The sequence below is a fragment of the Sparus aurata genome, chromosome 7 (genome assembly GCF_900880675.1).
Source record: "Sparus aurata chromosome 7, fSpaAur1.1, whole genome shotgun sequence".
NCBI lineage: Eukaryota > Metazoa > Chordata > Actinopteri > Spariformes > Sparidae > Sparus > Sparus aurata.
The window spans coordinates 20,795,868-20,817,424 of NC_044193.1; the positions used below are offsets into that span (position 1 = coordinate 20,795,868).

Consider the following 21,557-nt stretch of genomic DNA (forward strand, 5'->3'; position numbering starts at 1 on the left):
AAGCAAAGATTTTAGAAGGACAAGGAACAGCAAAGAAAGTTATCTCAAGCGCTCTCAGTGTCTATCACATTATCAGAATGTGATTTGATCTTTTTCTGTTTTCATTTGTGTCCTCTTCCTCTGTCTTTGATGAAAAGGGGGGAAGCCTTTATAGTTTTTGATCGAATCAGGGCCGTCTCATCAGGAGAGGAGCGGAGCCATCACGACCACTCTTCTCTGGCCATACGACTCCTCGCTAAACAAACACAGAGACAAAGTGTTCCCAGAGCTCTCAGGGCGCTATTACATTTTAAACAGATGAAACAGAAAATCACTTCCAAAGCCCCAGTGAATATGACCATCCAGCGCGTTATTGACCCGGTCGCTGAGTTGCTTAGCAACAACACTCGGTATCTTTGAGACAATGGAGTCCTCGTGCAGAAATTCTCACTTCTCCCTAGCAACACACTAATGTGGATTTCACTATCACACACACAGCCGAATGCGCTTTACACAGACTCTGTGGCTATTTTTAGAAACACGCCACCTTCGTTTTTTTTCCAATCCTTGTCAGTGGGCTGAATAAACCAGAGTTCTGGGTAAATATTAGACATTCTAGTAACACAGTCAAGGCTTCTGCTTTGTGAGATAAAAATCAGAAAACCTTCGTTCTTGCCTGCTGCTCTCAGGTGACACGTGAGGGGTTATTTGGGACAGCGGTGGAGTGTAACCAAGATCATTTACTTGAGTCTAAATCAAATATTAGAGTGTTTTTATGTAGCTCTGTACTTCTACTCTACTATATCTCAGAGGGAAGCATAGTAGTTTTTACTCTGACTTGTTGCTTTTCATGTTATGGTTTTCATACACTTCCTATCCAGTGAAAATTATATATGTTCAAATGTGGGGTTTTCACCAGCAGCCGTTTGTTGGGTTGTTTGTCAGCTGGATTAGACAAAAACTACTGAACGGATCGACAATCTATCTGCGTGACTCAGGCAGAACTGTTCACAGATGAGGTGACTTCTTAACAATTTTGATCACGTTCGCAGACTTTCTTACTCTCTGACTCACTCCTGGGAGTTGTAGCGACAGGTGACCAAATGAAACGCACCATTACTACCATTTCTGTGGGTTTGAGCATTGTTGGAAACATTTGGGATAATGTTAGTACGTAATTAACAAAATATCTATTATAATTATCTATGTTGTAGTTAACAACATCGATATTGTTACATATTATATCTTTAAATATACTTGTATTTTTTCCAACTCACCTTTGTACTGCGTAGTGCTGTCTAGTGTTTGTGATATTGTGTGTTTTTATTGCTTCTATTTCGTCCTTTTCTTCTTTCAGTTTTTATGGTCTGCTGTCGTTATTTATTTTTACTTTTTAAGCACTTTTTGACCTAGCTTGTGAACGCTGCTATGTTACAGCAACACTATGTAACTTTAAAAGTCATTCTGGAGAAAGGTGGTCGATGGTTGAGTCGCATTCTCATCGTCAAATGCCGACGCTTTGGGTCAACCGTTCAGGTCCAACATGGAAAACCCAACTTGGCATTTGACGAGCGTACCCCACCACTTGCCCCAATGTTAGCTTAGATGGACTCCATCCCATCGCGACCCTGCAAAGGGTGAGTGTTACAGACGATGGATTGGATGGAAAGAGACTCAACAATCTACTATCTGGCGGCAAAAAGTTACATATTGTTGCTTTAAATAATTTCAGTTTCTGACTCGATGGACTAATTTCACAGTGCGGTGTATAAGCACCAAACCGCACTAAAATTAGTGCCTTTCACACTGCTGATTTGGGACTACCGAGAATATCACAACACGCATTGCCTCACGGTGCCTCCCTCTCACCACCGCTCACTACATCCGTGTTTTGATTGCTGAAGTAAGAGTTTTCAAAGGTTTCCCCCGGTACACCACGGTGACGCAGAAACGCCTGCTGTCATATGGGCTTTTCCATTTGCCGCTCAGGATGTTCCGTAATAAAGTGAGTTAGAATAGAAAGCCTAACTCTGCCAGCCAAGGGAGGAGTGAAAAATCCAAACAAAGGAGTAGAAAAAAAACAACAACTGCGAGTGGGTGGCAGAGGCTTTCAGTCAGGCTTTACATCAGCTGCCAACTGTGCGGGGAGACAAAAATGGCCATTCCCAGCATTCTTCCTTTTTCAAGTACAGTAGCAGCCCCCACCTGCTCCTCCCCCCACCCCATTATTTCTGCCGATATAACTCCCCGACAACACGTTTGTGGAGAGGTGAGAGAGCGCGAGGGGAGATGCATTATTGAACAGTGTCAGTGGCTAAGATTAGAAACAGCGGAGTGCGGCTGCAGCACCGGTGCCAGGAGGGGAGTCTCTAAAGATAGAAAGGTCATCAGTCACTGACACACCGGACAGACAAGGTGTCATTATCCACCATAAGCCCTCGATGCTGTTTTCTGCTTGATCGGCAGCAAATGCAGCAGTAGGTTTTCATGGGAGCTGCGGGTGGGATGGTGAAATAAAAAAAAAATAAAAAGGAGCTGATTGAATCTTTGGTGGGAGTCACCCGGAGAAAATCCAGAGGAGGAGTGTGTGATGGATTGTTTTGTCATTCAGTATGAATTCCCGGTGGAAATGAGCGTTTTTCTTTTTTCTTTCTCCTCCTCTTCTTCACCCACCGAGCTATATTTAGCCAGGATTTCCTTCCAAAATGGTGCAGTATGCCTTCAATGTATTCATGTACTGAACCCTATGATGAAAATGCATTTTCTTACATATGCTTGACACTGTAGGTGGAGGAATCACATTTAAATAACTTATTTTAATGCAAGCAACAAACTTGAGCCGCTGGCTTTGTGCGAAGCCTCTAAAATCCCAGCACAGAGGAATCGTCTTAGGTTTCTTTTCCAGCACGAAACGGCCCAAAAAAGCTGCCCTAAGAATCCTTGTTGATCCTCCTGAAACCATTAATTTATTCCTTCCTTATGGAGACATTTAAACCACTACACATCACAGGGTGAATCTGTTTAGCCTCTCAGTTTGTCTTTACATAACAAGCAGCTTCTCTCACTGCTGTGCTACAGGTGGACCCTGTCCGTCTCTGAAGACACACACCCTGCTCGCTCCGTATTATGCAAGCCAACAGACGTGCTCCAGCCTCACCTCACCTTTACATAAGCCGCTGAACATTGTGAACACTGCTTTCCTCTAGAACAACAATAAGATGTGTCCCTCCAGTTAATACCAGGAATAGACCGGGGAGGCAGTATTCTTAGCCGTCTCGCAGGCAGACGATAGATCTCGTTCTCTAGAAGATGTGGGCGGCTCTCTGCACTCCGCCGTGTGTTATTGCACAGCGGGGTTATGTAACTACGTGGCGTGCCCCCTGGTTTGATACGCTGGTGTTAAAAAGAACCGGAGTCTTGTGACACATTCACACACGAGACTGATGCTGCCGGGTCTTCGGACGTTACGTTTTTTCTCGGCTGTGTTAGAAAAGCAAGGCGTTCTATTAATGTTCCTGGCAGGAGAGGCAGCGCCCGTCTGAACACACTGCCCTCCAGAGACTGTGAGAATGTTTTTGTTCTTTATGTGAGCATCCAGGAATTTACTTAACACCTGGGTGATTCTTGTGCCCAGGGACTTCTGGGACTTCATCCCATTTGGTTTTGAATAGATATACCAGCTCCCCACTTCCCCTCTTCTCAGTTTTACTTTTTTGGCACGGATGAAATATAATAGAGAGACTTCCCAGCGCAAGGATTGGCCGCAAGTAAAAAAAATGCACTACACCCAAACACTCTCCTCCCAGCAGTGGCAGGTTACACAACATAAATCAAGTCTGTGCAAAACAATTAGATGATCTGATTTTTTTCACCTCCTACTGTGGGCTGTTATGTAACCGAGGCAATAAGCATATACTAGAGGCTTACTATGCACCAAAACCCCACCCAGACCTGTCAGCGGTTTGCATTGTTGCACCACGATAATATTAAGGGATTAAAGCGAGAAAGGTACTTCGGCGGTGTTCGTCTGTCAAAACTCCAAACACAAAGATGGAAATGTAAAGAGTATTTCATTTCTTACTTGGCAAGTTTCATCTCGATCTGCTGGCGGATTTCCTGGCGCTCCTGGTCGCTCCTTGCTGGGAAGATATTCCTGTCCTCCAGCTCCTGCTTGCTGGGCCTGTTTCGTAGTTTGACAGCCAGCAACTCCTTCCTTAGCCTGCGAGGAAGTGTGCCTGCAACCACGCATTAAAACACATCAACACAAAGGGAACTCTCAACATGCTATCGTGCGAAACCCTACCGTAAATGAATTAAGCCCTCTTATCCCTCACCCCAAATGCCAATGACCACTCGATCTCAGCAAACATCCACACCAACTCATTGTTACTCACACTGCAGTTTGGATGGTCATTCTGTAGTTCTTTTGCTCTGAAGTTCAACAATGATTATAAAGTTAAAGTGCCAGCTCTCTCCACTCCACTATCTACAATTGTGCAAACGAGTGTACTGCCCCAAAAAACCCAGAGCCACAGGTTCACCGTGTCAACTGTGTCACACTCAATATTTACTGATTTAACTTAAAACTTGAGGCAAAGGCCAGACTCCTTCTACATTCAGACTGTGCCGTTGCAACGGGCTCCTGAAGCCACCAGAGGGCCCTCAAATAGCGCACTGGAATGATGATCTGAACTTATATATTTTATTTACTGGATTTCTGGAGGGTAGAGGGATATTTACATGTCAGTTGTTTGTTTTTTTATTCCTTGAAAAATGTTCCTAATATTAGACATAAACATTTTTAAGGAACGTTTCATTCATGCACATTTGGCAGATGTTATAATGCCGATTCTGTAAAGCCTGTAAGTGTTCAGGAGTTTCTTGATCTAAGGGGGGCCACAAGGTTTCCCGAATATTATAATTTTCTCTAGGTTCAAATTGCCGGGGTCAATTCAAGATGTCAACCTATTTAAGTACAACACATGCACAGACATATTTTGGGCCTCTAAACAACATATGGCATTGGACTCCCAATGTAAAGGGGTCTTAAAAGATTTTTGCAAGTATTATTTATTCAGATAGTATGACCGTGTTTAAATTGCATTAATTGATCGCTATTGCCAACTTGGTGTATCTGACATTGTCGTGTATGTGTTGTTCCTAGACCATCATTATTAATCATTTCAAGATAGGTAAGAACAACAAGTTCCACCTCTGGAGCAAGTTGTTGTGGCTGATAAGGTTCAGTATAGGACTCTCACTCAGCAGGCAGGCCTTTGAATCCCATCTGGACATTTTCTGTTCATGTGGTTTTTTTATGCTTAACGTTTTATTATTAGTAGTATTATGTCTCTTTTGAGTTTAGTGTAAACGTCTGGGCAACAAAAATACTGGATGGTTTGGGGTAAAATTCACCCTTTCACAATGCAAACACGTTTTTGAAAAGAACTTCTCCCGTGTTCGTATTTGACACTGTAATAACATGATTGCTCAGGTGTCTTGATGGTCTGGAAGCAACAGTGTGATATATATTGCTTTCTTTAAGTTGTTATGGTGAATTTTTTAGATTCAGTTGTCTATTTGAACAACCAGCAACTACAGAACAACATCAGCATTTAGCTGGAATTGTGTTCAGGATTGTATATTTTGGCTCTCTTTTGGTCTCTACCAACTCCTACGTAGCTCTTCAGCAGCTGAATGCTGCACAGTGTTTACCAAATAGTTGCTATCTTTGTCTGTCCGTTGTAGAGCAGATTTATCTGAGTTGTTGGGGGGGGGGAAACTGCTGCCTGCTGTCGTTGGAAAGACACTGATGGAAACGGTAAAAGTGATCCAAAACAAAGCTGTGGACCTGAAGGCCAAAACAATGAGCTCAAAGACACTAAAACGCCCACTTAAGCTAGAGAGAACTGTGAAAACGAGTGTTGATTCTCTGTTGGTTTGTCACTTTAAGCAACTCCTTTTACATTACACATTCATCAGACCCATTGTTGATATGAAAACATTTATTACTGCAGCTTTAAATTGTGCTCATCCCAAACATTTATTTGTTAAATGACATGACGACAAATTAAGGACCTGCTAGTATACAGGTTGGGAGCAAAAGGTTGTTCTCTGAGACTTTGGCAGTGACAGTCAGTTTGTAGATAGTGTAGTAAGAAGATGGCAACACATGCAAATTAAAGCGATTTAATTTAAACACCTTAACCTCGTAGTCATTGTTTTTAAATCCAATAGGTTATGTACAGCGCCAAACAAAAACCTAAAAGTTGTGTGAATGTTCACAAGACCGTACCGTAAACCACACTTCAACCCACCAGAGATGACGGAGTCGTTCCAGCCTTCCAAGTCAGTGGGGAGGCCTGAGGTGTTGGAGAAGCACTGGTCCAGCCGCACATTCTCCTTATTCTCCTCCGCCTCCTTCTTGGGCCAGTCGGAGCCTCCACCTCCCACACAGCCGCCACCCAACGACGATGTGTGTTGGTTCTCGGAGCTGCAGGAGCGAGAGAGCCGTCCGTCCGAACACCAGAGCCTCGGGGGTGAGCCCTGCTCACACCCTTCGTGGACACTGAAAAGACAAATTAACATTGATAGCAGTAACATCTGAAGTTTAAATACAGAAGATTTTCAACATATCTATCATCAACATACCCTATTGAAAGGGCTAATCCTTCCATTAAAGCCAGCATTAGCATTAACACCAGCACGACAGCAAACAAAGCGACATATTTGTTTGTCTCAGGCCCCGTATGTCTGAGTCAGGATGCTTACACAAACAGATGTACGAGGTCAGCCTGAGGACTCACCTCTCCTGTCTGTTCTTGGAAGCGAAGGCTCTCTGCAGTTCCTCCATGATGCAGCTAGGGGGCATGGGAGGGTGCATCATATTGCCTAGATGTGGGGACCCTGAGGAGTTGCCCAGGGGCCCTCGCAGCGGCAGGGTCATTGAAGACAGGCTTTCTGTGGCCCTGGGTGGAGGCTCCTTGGGGAGGTAGGAGTTGGGCAGGTGAGTGGGGAGCGACACAGGGCCTGAATCTGGAAGGGAGGGGTGAACAGGTGAGAAATGGAGATGAATTAATAGAATCTCTCTCTCTTTTTTTCATTTTCTGAACCTCATCGTGTCATGCGGGCTGTGGTTTATCTGGGGATAGCGTAAGTTTGGGAAACACATTTACATTTGTACTTATTGGAATTTTAACTTTAGTGCACATGAGGTGTAGAATAGAGAATAGAATAGTCTTTATTGTCATTGTACAGGAGAGTACAATGAAATTGAGGGTGCTCCCGCAGCAACAAATAAAAAAAAGCAACACATAGAACAAATAATAATATAAATATAAATAAATTATATATGTAGCCCTTTAAGGTGCTAAAGGGAGGTAGGAGGAGGTAGATTGGGTAATACTGTATACTGGATCCCATAATCAGTCGACCCACTGAACAGTATATACATGCATGTAAAAATATGTATAACTTACTTTTACTTGCACTTTTGATACTTTAGTACATTTAATAGACAGTATGTTACTACATATAGTTCACGAGTACTGTTTGTACTGGTGACTTTTAACATTTTTTAGAAGTATCTTTACTTTTACTCAAATATACATTTCTACAATCTCTTCTACTCTGTATGGAAACATCTGCGTTTGTTATCTTTTACTGTTCAGTTTTTCTTCATCTGTAGATCAAACTGAGCAGAAACAGGCTTCATACAACCACTCTGTGAAGCATTTCCACTGTGTGTGACACACGAGACGCTCACCATCTCCACCGCTCAGCTGGGGCAAAAGTTTCGGAGGTACTTGTGGTGGAGAAGTTCCCGGAGGAATCTCCTCTTCTGATCTGTCTTCCATCTGCTCGCCCAGGTCCTGCAGCCCCTCAGGTAGATCCCCGGAAGGGTGCAGCTCCTCGCCACTGTCCTCATCCTGTAGTTGTAGGTTCTCCTCCACCCGTTCACAGACCTGGAGGGGGGCAGCTACTGCAGAAAAACAGTTCAATTTGTTTAAAGAAAAATGGCACATTTGCAGGCAGCTGGTGGAAACAGCTTATGAGGCAAATCAGGCAGTTATGCAGCAATTACTGTGCATCACAGCCTGGTTATAACTGGCGCGACTGGTGTAAACATGACCTGCTTGTAGACCTCTTACAGAGACAGAGAGTGGCGGCAAACAGTGTCATTGAAATGTCTTTGCTGCCCTCCAGTGGTTCATTTGTGGAGGTTCGATTCAAACACAAATGTGTCAGTTACATCTGCTTCATAACTTTGTGAATATCATGAAAACACAATTAATTCAAATAATTACTCAACAGCAGGTTTTCTGAGTCAAAGACAGCAACATAAAAAATAGCCCCTCCCTCTTTATTCAGATTGTTTCAAGTATTTCGTCAAACTGATCACAGCAATCTCACACTCTCATATTGATCTTCTATAACGCTGCGGAAAAAAAGACACCCACCCACTTTACTCTTTACAAATCAATTTTTCCCTCGCCTGTTGCCTCTGCGGCTCAATCGTGACCATTGATTCGTTGACGGGAGAGTACAGCGAAAAGGATTGACCCACCTGGAGGGGGATGCTCCTCCTCAGGACCAAGGTATTCCACGCTGCTGACTGTGAGGTGTGTGTTCAAAGGTCCCCCGAATCCTCCCAGCAGGACCCCGCCGTCTGAGCAGCAGCCCTGGGTGGGGGAGTGCGGGTCGTGGAATAGAAGACTGCTGGATAATGCTACATCTGGGGAAGGATCAGAGGTGGAGAATGATATGCTGCTGTGGGGATTCCTGTGTTCTTTAAGATCATTCTACTTTCTGGATTTCTGATGTTACAGGTACATACTGTACAGCCTAAATTCACTGCAGGCTGGAACTTTTGGAGGAAATCAGTCCATTTCCACTGCAGGGACCAGGGTCTAAATTTACTTCAACGGACATATATCACCCCCCAAAAAGTCCCTGGCTTTCCAAAAGTTCATGAACATTGGAGCACTGAACATTTGTGATTGGTCGGGTACTCTGCATTTTGTTACAGCCACCGTTTTTAAAATTCTACTTCCGCAAGCTTTGCAAAGTTTGTTTTTTGTTCATTGTCCCTGACACATCAACATAGACTTACGGACTAAAGCGTACACCAGGTAATTATCATATAGTTATTATAATATTGTCATTTTATTTGTATCACTGTTGTTGTCATGTGTGAAAATGATTTGTCTGAAACAGCTATTTTTCATATGTTAGCGGCACATTTGTTTTTGCAGTTCTTAAACAGTGGCCTTAAAGTGCAAATCACAACTGCAAATAGAAGAACACTACCAGAAAACACAAAATAACAAAACTGAACCGTGTTTTTCTCGTTTTTCTTTGCACTCCAGGGCAGTCGTAGTCTTTCGACTGTGGAGGAAACACAGACAACAAAAAGCCTGAAAGAACCTTTTAGATTGTTAAAAGGTATTTCCTGGAACTAAATCTCCAGGGATGTTAAAGTGTAAATGTTTCTGTTGGGAGCAGAGTTATAGCACCATGTGGAGGGACACACTGAAACACTGTCAACAGACCTCTGATGTGACTGTCTGTCAACATTTCCCTAAGTGTCATTCCCTCTTTGTGTCACCTTGATTCAATAGCGCTCTCCATGACAGCCAGAGCATCACAATTAGCCTCGTGTTCAGCAAATACAACACTTGACATACTGCAGATCCCTGTTTTTCAAAAGCAGGCCCACAAGGTCGCTGTGTGCTGTATCAGTGGAATTGATTAATTTTGCTTCATCATTTTATGCATTTCAGACGTCCGAATTAATAATTGGGAGCAAACAGTATTCACTTGAGTTCTGTTTTACAGATTGTGCTCCTCATCCTACAGGAAAGATTTTAAAGTGCTGCTTGCTAGTTTAAGTCCCTGAATGGTTCAGGCCCAAAAATACATCTCTGATATGCTTGAGGGCTTTTAGACCAACATACTCGGGCCAGGTGGTTACAACCCAGAATCAAAACCCGACCTGGTAAATAAGCATTTAGCTGCAACTGAAACAAAACTGCCAGAAGATCTGAGATTCTGGAAGTAGACTTCTGGTCACTCCAACAGGGAAGTGACATCTAAGGTTTGTGACTAAGCTCCGCTGGCTGGTTCTCTGTCTGATGCTCTAAAGAGGTGAACACACGGTCCTGGCTACTTCCATATATTTTAGTTTTACTCTGCTGTACGTGCTTTGTGCTTTTTTATAAGACATATATCTTTTAATCCTCTTTTGAAGTAATATTCTATGTTTTCTTTGAATCCTTTTTTGTTTTTATTTACCAAAAGCTCATTGAATTATATAAATAAGCGTTGCATTGTTGCTGCTATCTGTCTCTCATGTGTTGCCGTCACATTTGAGCTGCAGAGCTGAGCCGAATCCACATTTTTCTGAGGGTTGAACACCAGGAAGTGTTTGAAAATTCCCAGCAGATCGTTTTAACAGAGTGTACCGCTGTTCTGAAGGGGTTTCCAGAACACAATGAAATGTGTTTTTAAAATATGTTTGTTTGTTTTCTGCAACATGAATCAAACCTAAAGCATTTCTCCCTTATATTCGTCTCTGCTGATGTTGCATTCTAGATTTGTATCGTTTCGAGCAGAGTAACATGTTCGTATTCTCACTGAGCGAGAGGACATGTGCCATCTCTCGTTCCCTGGGTAGGAAATAGAGCAGAATATTTTGTATCTGAGCAGAATTGTTGTTTTGTTTCATTCAGCTAGTTGGACAATTCTTTGAGGAATCTGGAAATACATTCAGGACAGCAGTAAGTGTAAAAAAAACAAAAAACAACACCGAATCAAAAACACGAGTCAGTGTGAAACCAGCGAGCACTGTTTGATCGTCTCCTCACGGCAAATACTGTGCTGCTCATCTCAGTGGTTGGAGGATGACTTCACCCAGACTCCTGTTACCCTCTAATTCACTCAAAGAGACGATGGCAGATTTCGCCTCTCGAATGTTTCCGAGCATCTGTTTGTGGACGTGAACCTGGAAATCTGCTTGTACGTCGTACCTGTGGAACTTTGCTTGAGCTTCTCGTTTTTCTTTTTCCTCCACTTCCAGGGCTTGAAGATGCGCCCCAAGGTGGCCAGCTTGCTGTTGCGTCGGATGGGTGGAGTGTGGACCCCGCTCACCAGGCAGCCGGTTCGCAGCACCCTCTGCTGGTCCACCAACTCTACTGCAGAGGACAGTGGAGATGGGGGGGGGGGGTGAAGAAGCCCAGGGGAGGGTTGGGAGTTGTTACAAGGGGGGGTGAAATTGGGCGAGGGAGGAGTGGGCGAGGGTGTGAAGCAGGGAAAACGAGGGCAACGAGTGTGAAGGGTTTAGGGTGGAGGGAGGATCACCGAGAAGTAGGTGAGAGGAGACAAGGGGGGGGGGGGGAGAAAGCAGAGCACAATTAGTATGCCCACCTTACTGAATAAACCATGATGGACTCCAAGTGCTGTGAACAGATTGAATTAGAAGGACTAATCTGATGAAGGCACACTCCCTCACGCCTGTTATTTCCCCGCGAATCCCCTCCCACCAACGTACACGTCACGCATCAAAATAAATAACTCCCGCTTTCCAAATTTGGAGGGAATGCGAGAGCACACAGACACAGAGAGACTCACAAGACTACAAAAGAAGCATTTCCCCCCGGAGACCAACAGGTGTGCCAGCCTCGCCGCTTTTTCCCAGAAACGGCATCAGACTCGGCTGCCCGGAAAATTTCCTCGTCCTCCAAGTGATCAGTGTTTTTCACACAGGCGCACACGTCTCTGCAAGGTGTTCCATAGTGGCAGAGAACAGGCACTGAACATGAACAGCACAAAGTGTGTTTTTCTCATTGCATCCCAAAAACGTGTTACGTGTTCATGTCTTCCATGTTTCCTAAGTTCATGCTATTGTTCTGCATTTTTTTGGTTTCCCACTTAGCTCCCCACACAGCGCTCACTTGACCTTCCCTGGGTTCACATAAAACAGGCTAATGAAAATACACATCAACTTTAAGGCACACACGATGCTGTAAGCATCATAAAGTGAGTTAGTGAGGTGATTATGTCTGCCGAGGAAGTTGTGTTTTCTTTTTTCCAAAGATTTTTTTTGAGGCATAGACACCTTTATTTAGAGAGATGGGAGATGCAGTACAGGTCCTCCGACCAGATTCGAACCGGGGTCCATTGCGTTTGTGTCATGCGCTCTAACCACTCGACTACCTGCGCGCCAAAGTTATGTTTTCACCTGGACTGTACAACAACTACTTTCCCCAGCCACGAATAGACCCCTTTAAACTTTTGGTGCGGGTCCGTTTTAACAAGATCAAGGAACATTTCTCACTTTCACGAGATTGGGCTTTTTTTTTTCAACATTTTCATTAACTTCTCAGGGAGTAACCCATGAATCTTGATGGGAAAAAAAAATCAGTCCTATTTTAGTGGCTGGTATCTGTAAGTGATGCGTCTGGCGGAGGTGTGCTCTCTATTCAAAGCCATTTGCAAAAGAAAATTCCAAAAATATTCAACAGATTTTGTTTCATTTGTTTCTTCTCTCTCGCATCATGTTATTATAATCACCAGCTGATACATGCTAGAATGCTAAACAGCTAGCAGCAGATCCCGAAACCCCTTTCTCCCAGCAGTCCAAAGCTCCTGTGCAAGTGCTGTGAACACCAAACACACCGTCCAGCTAGCTGCACTGCTAACTGAGCTAACAAACTAACAGTAGCTACAGTCAAGGAAGTAGACAGAACTTGGGCAGAAAGTAGCAGAAGAGAAGCCGAAACTGGTTGGATGTTTCCAGGAAACGTATCATTAACAACTATTCATTGATTGCTTGTTAGAAAATAGAAGAATGTTATTCATAAATAATATGACATTATAAATATAATCATTGTGGTAATGTGGGGCTAGTTTCAAAGAGATTTCAAATGCTGGGTAATTACCACCCACTGGCCATGAAATATCCCAACCCGTGAAATGAAGTGTTACCATTTCATCTGTATTAATGAATGAGCTGTTCCCATCCACCGTGCAGCTCTCCCTGCACAGAGAAGCCTTTTCCTCTCCCTCCAAATGTAAACTTGCATTTCAATGAATGATGGCTGTGACTCATAGCAGCCAAAGTGTGGGTCTGCAGATCCATGTGCGCACATCACTGCCTGGGCTGCCCGCATGCGGTCACAAAGAGAGCAAAGAAAGAGGAAATGTACAGCGCTTGCCATGTATTCAACAGCTACATACGTCAATGTGACCAAAAAAAAAATTGCAGCGATATCTGCCTTCGGGAGGCTGATATCTTTGTTCAAATATTCAGCTGAGGAGGAGGCGAGGATTTGTGATGGGGGAGGTTGGGGAGAGGAGGAGGAGGGGGGTGCAGAGTGGCTCAGGGTGTGATATGGAGTACAGTGATGGAGGAGGGAGTATACAGCTGACTCCTTTTCATTTTCTCTTTTTTTTTTCCTTCCTTTCAGCTTCTTGCTTCACATGATGGGAAAGGGAGTAGGTAGTGATGGGAGTGACGGGTGGAGGAGAGGAGAGAAGAGGAAACAAGGAAAGAACAGGAGGAACAGGGAGAGGAAAGAAAAAAAAGCAGAGGTGGAAAAGGAAGAGGGAGTGAGAAACAAAGAAAAGAGAGCCAAGAAAGAAAAGGAGAAAGAGGAGGAGAGGAGGAAAGAAAATAGCATGCATGGTGGTGGTGAGGGGCAGGGGAACATCAGGCAGACAAGTGGAAAAGCAAAACTACTACAAAGAGGCAGAAGTAAAGGAGGATAGATGAAAGGAGGTAATTTCCAGTTTAGCGTTTGACCGTAAAAGTTCCGGGGGAAACAGGTCAGTTGACCATGCACACCCGTCTCACCGTGTCATCATCACTTCTGTCACACATGCAGCGTGGCAGACGTGGCGCCGCACGCAGAATCCAGGTCAAGCTCGAAGGAAGCGCACCCAGTCGCGCAGAGAGAGAGAGAAAAAAAAAAAGCTTAAGAGAAGGAGGAAGGGGGGGTAGGAGGGGTAGAGGCGTTGTGTTTGTGTGTGTGGAGAGAGAAGGGGGGAGAGGAGGAGGAGGAGGAGGTGGGGTCAGGCCCGCTGCTGTTGCCATGGCGACCACATCCAGATGCTGCCGCAGCAGAGGGAGCCAGCGGGAGGAGCGAGCCAGTCTGTAGCTCAGAGGAGAGGAGGAGAGCAGAGGAGCCCCCTATACACAGACACTGCCTGCCACATCTAAAGCCAGTGGCAGCGCCCGGTGCATTGTGGGTAAGGGGGTGAAGCCACATGGAGGAACGAGATCTGTCTGCATTTTTTGAAAGAGGGAAGGAGAAGGTGGGGGGAGGAGGAGGAGGAAGAGGAGAGAAGGGGGATTCCAGGGAGAGGAGGCGAGAAGGAGAGATGGGAGGGGGCTGTTGCTATACGGAAGAGCTTGCAGGAGAATGTGGGCTCATCCAATCACGGAGCGGCTATTTATAATGCATATCAAGTAACTCTTCATTTTTCATAGAAGGGGTGGTTGTTGAGAGGAAAATGACAGGAGTCTGGGCAAAGCACGGGAATTAGGTGAAAAAACACACGCAGGCACATGGAGATTTCCTTTATCCTCGCCCGGATGAGGATGTATGGAAGCGTGTGCCAGATAAGCATGAATGGACTACATGCACCATGTGGGGATGATGTGCGGTTCTAATTAATATGCCAGTGCTAAATAGGATTTATTAAATCCATGTGTCATGCCGATGCGGTGGACCAATAGCCTGTTTGCCATCCGCCCATAGTCCTCTCCAACACAAGTCTGCACGCTGCCATCCCAATCGGGCGGCAGCGTCACGGCTTTACGCGAGATAAAAGATTAAACCCCAAACAGAAAACGTCATATAATTCATAAAATTTTTGCTCGGGAATGCTGGCAAACATAAACTTCCAATGCTGAATTAGCGCGGCGCGAACTCAGGGATGATTTAGGAGCGGAATAAAGTGGGCAATATGATAATGTGACTTGGCAAGAAAGCTCCAACCGAGAGTGTTAGTGTGCCACCAGGGACCACACCCCACTTAACCAGCTTGTCAGCACATTCAGGAGCACAAGATCTCTCCCCCACATGCACACACACTGAGCACATCCCCCCTCCCAAGTGCCTAAGGTGAGCTAGCAAACAGATATGTGTTGTACTCTAGTCCAGCATTGAAGCGCAACTTTACCAATGACAAAGCGCCACACACCCAGTCTCCCCGTCGCGACACCGACAAAGACTGAGCGAGCAGCAAATACAGCTGAATCTGTTCCTGACCTTTTCAGATTTTACAATGAAAGGGATTCACAGTGGGATGTAATGTAATATCAGCGGCATAGTTTCAGCAGTGGGCCTGCAGGAGGGGAATGCCTTGCCTTGCTGAATCACCTGACATGCCGATCTAATGAGTGGGTTTGTGTTTTTAAAGCTGTCTCTTGTTCTTCAGCATTAAAAGACAGAACAAAACGGCGACTGAGGATTAATCTAGTGGGACACAAATGTGTCAATAACTGCGACTCTTTTTACGAGCGCAAACACAATCAGCCCTCAGATGTCTGGAATAGCAATGCTGAAAAGGCTTTGGAGGGCTGTCAAGTGGGGCAGGAAATACTATTTGTCCTTTGAGTTACAGTACGACATTTAATAACTTAAAACGAGTACAGTTCTATTTTCATTTGGTTAGCTGAGGCAGACCATTTAAAGAAATTTGCCTGACACTTTAAGGGGCTCTGTGGAGCTGCTGTGTTGTGCTGGAAGGCGGTGGACTGTTTATGTTAGCGGACTCCTTTTCTAAACTAACGTTAACTTCTGTTGCTTACTGTAAGCCGAGCAGAGAGAAGCTCTGAGACGCGAGAACTTGCATAAAGTCGAATCCTTTGGACTGTTGCTGAAAATCCAACCCCAGCCCTTCACAAAGAAATCCACTGTCCAGCAGCATTAAACAACTTAAAGTACAATCCGCTAACATATGGCCAATAAAAAAGTGATTAATGCATGTAAAGTGCTAAACTTGTTAAATAGAGCCCCTTTAAATGTTTTATTTTGCAGCCATTCAAGTGGCTCTAAGAATGTCCGGTCTACCAGGTTTGTCCAGACTGAAATATCTCAACATCTACCAGATGGATTACCAGACGTTCATGGTTCCCAGATGATGAATCCTGGTGATTTTCAGTGCTGTAAAAAAGCACCAAAAAAGTCTTACTTGAGTAAAAGTAGAGAAATCCTGCATTAAATACATTTATGTGTATGTATGTACATGCTGTATACTATCGGTTGACCAATTACCTGCTTGGCTGATTATTGGAGGATTATTTAACATTTGTTTTGATTATCTAATTTAGAGTTTTATTTAATCTGATTGCGGCTAATTGAATTTAAGAAATGTGCTGCTTCACCTCTGTTCCAGCATACAGTCTGCAAAGTAACGAGTAACTTAAGTTATTAAATAAATGTAGGTGAGGATTAGGGGTTATAATATTTCCCTAATGTATTGAAAAGTACAAAGTTGCAGAAAACGGAAAGTAAAGTACAAGTACCTCAAATTTGAACAGTACTTGCTCAAATGTACTTAGTAACAATCCACATGAGCAAACTGATAAATCTTGAACTAGCTACACATTAGCATGTTAGCATTGTTATTTTGAGCCATGGATCCAATAAGGGAAATCTGGATACAGCGTCAGACGAGGAGGCCATGTTATTCCAAATTAAATAAAAAATTTTAGCCAAAACAGTTTAACTTCCTGGGTATAAAATTCCCTGGATCTTCAGCATAGCTTCCAAATTGTGCAGCCCACAGTGGCCACTTGCGGTATTGCAGCAGAAAAATTCCCCTTCAAGTCAAAATGCATAATGCTTGTAAAAGACTTCTATAAAACTGTTGGACACCTCAAACTACAACACAGTCAATTAACTAACAATTAAATAAAGTCTTTCTATGATGAAGATTTGAACCATGGAGGTTTAAATTCGTAAAACAAACAAACTGAACAAAAGGTGACACCAGATGTGCGTCTAACATCGCTAACTCTTGCAGACTTTCCAAATGTCATTGGACAGAACGGCTCAAATTCCGACAGTGAAAGGAGACATTCTGAGGAGGGTTGTGACGCTCTAAAATCCATAGTTTGAGAGCCGCTTCATTCACAGCGTACACTAATGGAGCCTGTATGTGTCATGTGTTGTCATAATTACGCCATTTGGCCTCTAGGTCAAAATGGCCGCAAAACTTGGCCCTGTTGTAAGCATGCTAGTGTTAGCATTTGGTGAGCACAGCTAGACTCTTCCTTTCTAAACTGTATCTGCTGCTGGCGCCTCTAAACAAACCTGTGGCTAACAGCAAAAAATATTCATATATCACTGTCTAACTTTTCCGACAATAAAACAAATTACACCAGACTGACCCTTGACCCCCCATCGTCTCTGCAGGCCTCGCAGGGCCTCGGCTCCTCGCGCCAGCCGCTCTTCTCCTTCCACCAAGGCAACTGACAATGTGCCCTTGAATGGACCACCTCCTTACCCGCTGCCACGCCAGCTAACCTCCTCCCTTTACCCCCCTGGCTTTACAACTGTGCTGCCATCTGTCTGTAGCCCCGCAGCCTCGGGGGCCCGGCCACAGTCGGGGCACACGGCTAATGACTCGCAGGAAGAGAGAGTGAGGAGCAGAAGGAGCCAGAGAAAAAAATAACGCAAAAATGAGAAGAGAATGAATGACAAAAGGAGGATCAAGAATGGTGGCGGTCAAGTATGGAGTGATTTCTGGAGGAGCAGCAGAGAGAATAATGAACACCTTCGCAAAATGACTCTATTCTGGTGCCAAAAAAGGGAAAAGTCCATCCAACACTCACATCAAAACTACCTGCGAGCTTTGAATCATAAAGACTTTTTCCTCCGTGAGATTTACTTTTGTCGCTCTTCTCAACCTTGTCCGAGAAAATTACCCTAAGTACAGATTTGCATTTCCAATCACGATATTCATCCTGTTGAACTGTGTTTCAACAAAGCATAAATAATAAAATCGCTAATGAGAGAAAGATCTTTCTTCTCCCCGGGACAGCTTTATTATAAAAAGCTTTCTGAACAATTCCGCAGCCGTAAATTCATCAAGCGTAGGGCCATAACTGCCAGCGAGGACACCAAGGTCATGTCCTTGTTTTTCTATTTGTTCATTTCCATTTTTCATAACACAATGTTCTTCATTAGGAAGGCGAAGAATGGTCGTCTCTCAACTCTCATGGGAACTAAATTACCAACATTAAAGGCAAATAACTGTCCGTCCACATGCGACGATGACTCATCCTCACATGCGTGTTGTGCGCTGTGGCTTGTTTTTGCGAACAAAACTAATTTCTGCATGCGCGGCGAAAGAAAGGCGACGTGAGTGTGCAAAGGTCAAGTCTCCAGATCATCAAAGTGATTACAGCCTAAGTGTGATGCTCCAGTGTGTGGGCTACTGGCATCAACAGAAGTGAAATGATGTCAGCGAGGCCAGCGACCAATAGGAAATGCCCAAGGCCCTTGTTTGTTGCCATATGTTGGTGTTGAGAATGAGGACTAGTGGGTGGCATCGTGTGTAAGCCTTCGCTGCGGCATCAACAAAGAGAAAAGCAAGAATCTGGTTCATTCTCAGTGTTGTGATGAGAGGCTGCCGCTCTGTTTTCACCCGGCAGGTTTGACTTTCATGAGAGCTGGCGGACGGATTGATGTTGGGACGAGTTCAAACTGATTCGACTCTGCTGGCTTAAAAGGAGTATGACAGTGTTACACAATGTTATATTCTTAAACCAAACAGTCTTTAATAATAAAGGGGCACTGATTCAGTTTAGAGGGGTTGGAAGTACAGTAGTTTTCCTCAGACTGTGTACTGCGGAGTGTTTTCTATGACTGTGGAGAAGCTTTTTCAAGTCTGAAAAGAAATACCCCTAGTGATGTCATCAGGGTTAACGGGTTCGACTTCGAGTCTTCAAACTTTTCTGGAAGTGTTCTCTTCCAGCTGGGGGCATAGCGCCTGACCTAATCGACAAAATACATATGTCGGCGATGTACGTTTTTGCAAACCACGGGTATGATGAAACTGAAAAGTAACATTTTCTATTTCCTGTTGTGACAACACTGTGCTCATGGCTGGGTTAGGTTTAGGCACAAAAAGCACCTGTCGGGTTCGAGAAAAGATAATGTTTGGACATCAAATGCCTGTTACAGTCTTTACAGACGCGGCTGGAAATGTCCCAAGATATACTGTGGCGTGGTGCTTACAAACGGCGGTCACTGTCCTGTGAACGTGACATGGGACGTTTGGTACCAATTACACAACTCACAACTCTGACATCAGTGAGATTAACATTTTTCACTATATAAAAATACAAAAATCATTTCAGGGTTTCCACAGGTCCTTGAAATTTTAAACGGCTTGTGAATTTGAGGGGGGGAAAAAAAATCTTTACTAAACGTTGGTAAAGAGGACACGTTCCACTGTCTGTGTGTCTCTCTGTTACAGGGCAGCACAACTGAGCAGTGTTCACACGGTCAAGCCTCTCGCTCTTTTTAATTGTTGCCTGTGAGCTCCTCTAAAGCCTGCTACATTCTCATTATAAAGTTCTCAGTGCTGCAACAGTGATTAACCTTGATGTGCCGTATTGGGTGCTTGAATTTCTGTGTCTGAGAAGTGAATTGAATTGGATTTATTTAAGGTGTGGGAACGCTGTCATCTTTATTTAACCTACAGGATGCTAAAATCTCAAATGTTGAAAGACTCTTGTAATAAAGTTCAAGTCTTCTGTTTGTTTAAAGCCCCTTACAACACTGGTTTACATTTTAAATACCCTCTAACTTTATGATCTGTTACTATAATCATGACTTAATACGCATCAATCGCTGATTAAGTTTGAAAAAAAAAGTTTGAAATATCTGTACACTTCATATACACTTATGCTTCATACCAGTGAGAAGAGCAAAGACAAAAGCAAAAATACAGAAATCCAGTGTGAGATAACTAAACATGTCCTTTTTTTATTTATAAGAAATAAGTTATTTACTATAAAAATAAACTGTAAGACGGCTGAATACAAACAAGTTCAAGAAGTGTTTAGGACTGCTGAAGGTTTGCACTCTTCAAATGTTTTTTAACGGTTGTCAGCCTCTACAGTTGTTGATGATTATGGATAAAAAAAAGAGGCTTAAACAATACACAACGGATGTAAATACAGAGCCTATGCATACACAAGTGAATACATGCATGACACATTTACACACAGACACGCCTCTGCATTTTCAACCAAAAAAAGACGGGCTATCTTCGACCGACTGTGAAAGCCTCGCAGCAGCCATCACATCCACCCAGTGTGCCGAAAATGTTCCTGCTAAAAGTGCTTTTCCTGTCACCCACACAATGGGACGAGCCTCGAGAAAGCGTCCTCTCATCCCGCTCTCCCGACAACAACCACCAGAAGAGGAGGAGGAAGAAAAAGAAGACCCCGAGTGTGTCCAGGAAGACTTCCAATTCGTAGTTCAGTTTGTGGGCTACGTTCCCGTTACAAGAAATCTCATCCTATTCCATCAAAAAGCGCCCTCCAATCAGGTAATGGAAGTCTTGGTTCACCCTTCGTACCTTGGGCTGTTCCCGCAGTCTATCACATTAGTCTAACAAACTGCGAGATTCATATTGACTCATTCAGCTCCTTTTATATCTTCAAAAGTGCTGCTTGCAAAAGATTCGCCTCTCGACGGAGACGCTTTAATTATAAAATTACACTTTCAGACCCCGCTGTCGAAAAAGTGACAGGCCTGCTTGTGTTGACAAAGACTTTCCCGCCAACATAAAGGTCGCAGCTTCGATCCTGCAGCAGCCAATATGTCTGTCAAAAGTGTTTCAAAAGAGTCCTTGAACAATATTCTCAGTCTTTTACAGTTCCTCGACGTGATTCAAGCGGACGCGGCTTCCTGGCTGCAGCCGGCGCTCTCAAGATTTATGCACAGGTGAGCTAGCTGTGACTAGTTATGGACTCCAGCATCAGGAGTCAGGTGGGTGAGCAACGGTGTGTAATTTGTTCCTGTTATGCCGACTGATTCAGGTCAGTGCCTGCAACTTACATAAAGCAAGCCGAGGGAGAGGATGTGAGAGTAAGCATCCACTGAACCCACAACGTGTGCCGCTGTGTAAGTGTTTGTGGATGTGTTTTTGGTGTCTACACTTGACTCAAAAGGCTGATAGCTCAGCTCCACCGGGCTCTCCCATCGCTCTGCGGGGAGGAGAACACATCACGGTCTCCAGGCAGGAAAGACAATGGGAGGTGCACAGAGGAAAACAGTACAAATCATCACTGTTAGCACTGTAATCTCCAAACAAGATCCCACAGCAAGGACGCCGCTCACATTCGGGTTCCCTCAAGTGTGCAGCAGTGCGAGCGTGGGACGGCCTGTTAAAAACCAACTTGACGTAGCCGCTCGAGAGGCAGCTGGAGCTGGAACAGGGAGGCATAAGTGTACGGCGGTGTGTGCAGAGCCGCTCCTCCTCAAGGGAAACACAAGCGGGTAAAACTAGCATGACATTTTGCACCACGCTACTGTCCGAAAAACGGTGTTCAT

The 21,557-nt window shown here is 44.2% G+C and overlaps 1 protein-coding gene across 4 annotated transcripts in view; it reads right to left on the reverse strand.

Moving 5' to 3' along the window:
* phactr3a (phosphatase and actin regulator 3a) overlaps nucleotides 1–21,557 on the reverse strand; it is a 38,636-nt gene that overhangs the window by 3,986 nt on the left and 13,093 nt on the right. For 2 of the 4 annotated variants that reach the window (XM_030423416.1, XM_030423414.1), the window contains 6 exons: nucleotides 11,007–11,171; nucleotides 8,546–8,713; nucleotides 7,745–7,960; nucleotides 6,786–7,014; nucleotides 6,297–6,547; nucleotides 4,061–4,214 (listed from right to left, as the gene is read on the reverse strand). In XM_030423416.1, coding sequence (XP_030279276.1) covers nucleotides 4,061–4,214; nucleotides 6,297–6,547; nucleotides 6,786–7,014; nucleotides 7,745–7,960; nucleotides 8,546–8,713; nucleotides 11,007–11,171 — 1,183 coding nt within the window. The remainder of the gene's footprint in view (nucleotides 1–4,060; nucleotides 4,215–6,296; nucleotides 6,548–6,785; nucleotides 7,015–7,744; nucleotides 7,961–8,545; nucleotides 8,714–11,006; nucleotides 11,172–21,557) is intronic. The other 2 variants (XM_030423418.1, XM_030423417.1) reach the window with 2 other exon arrangements.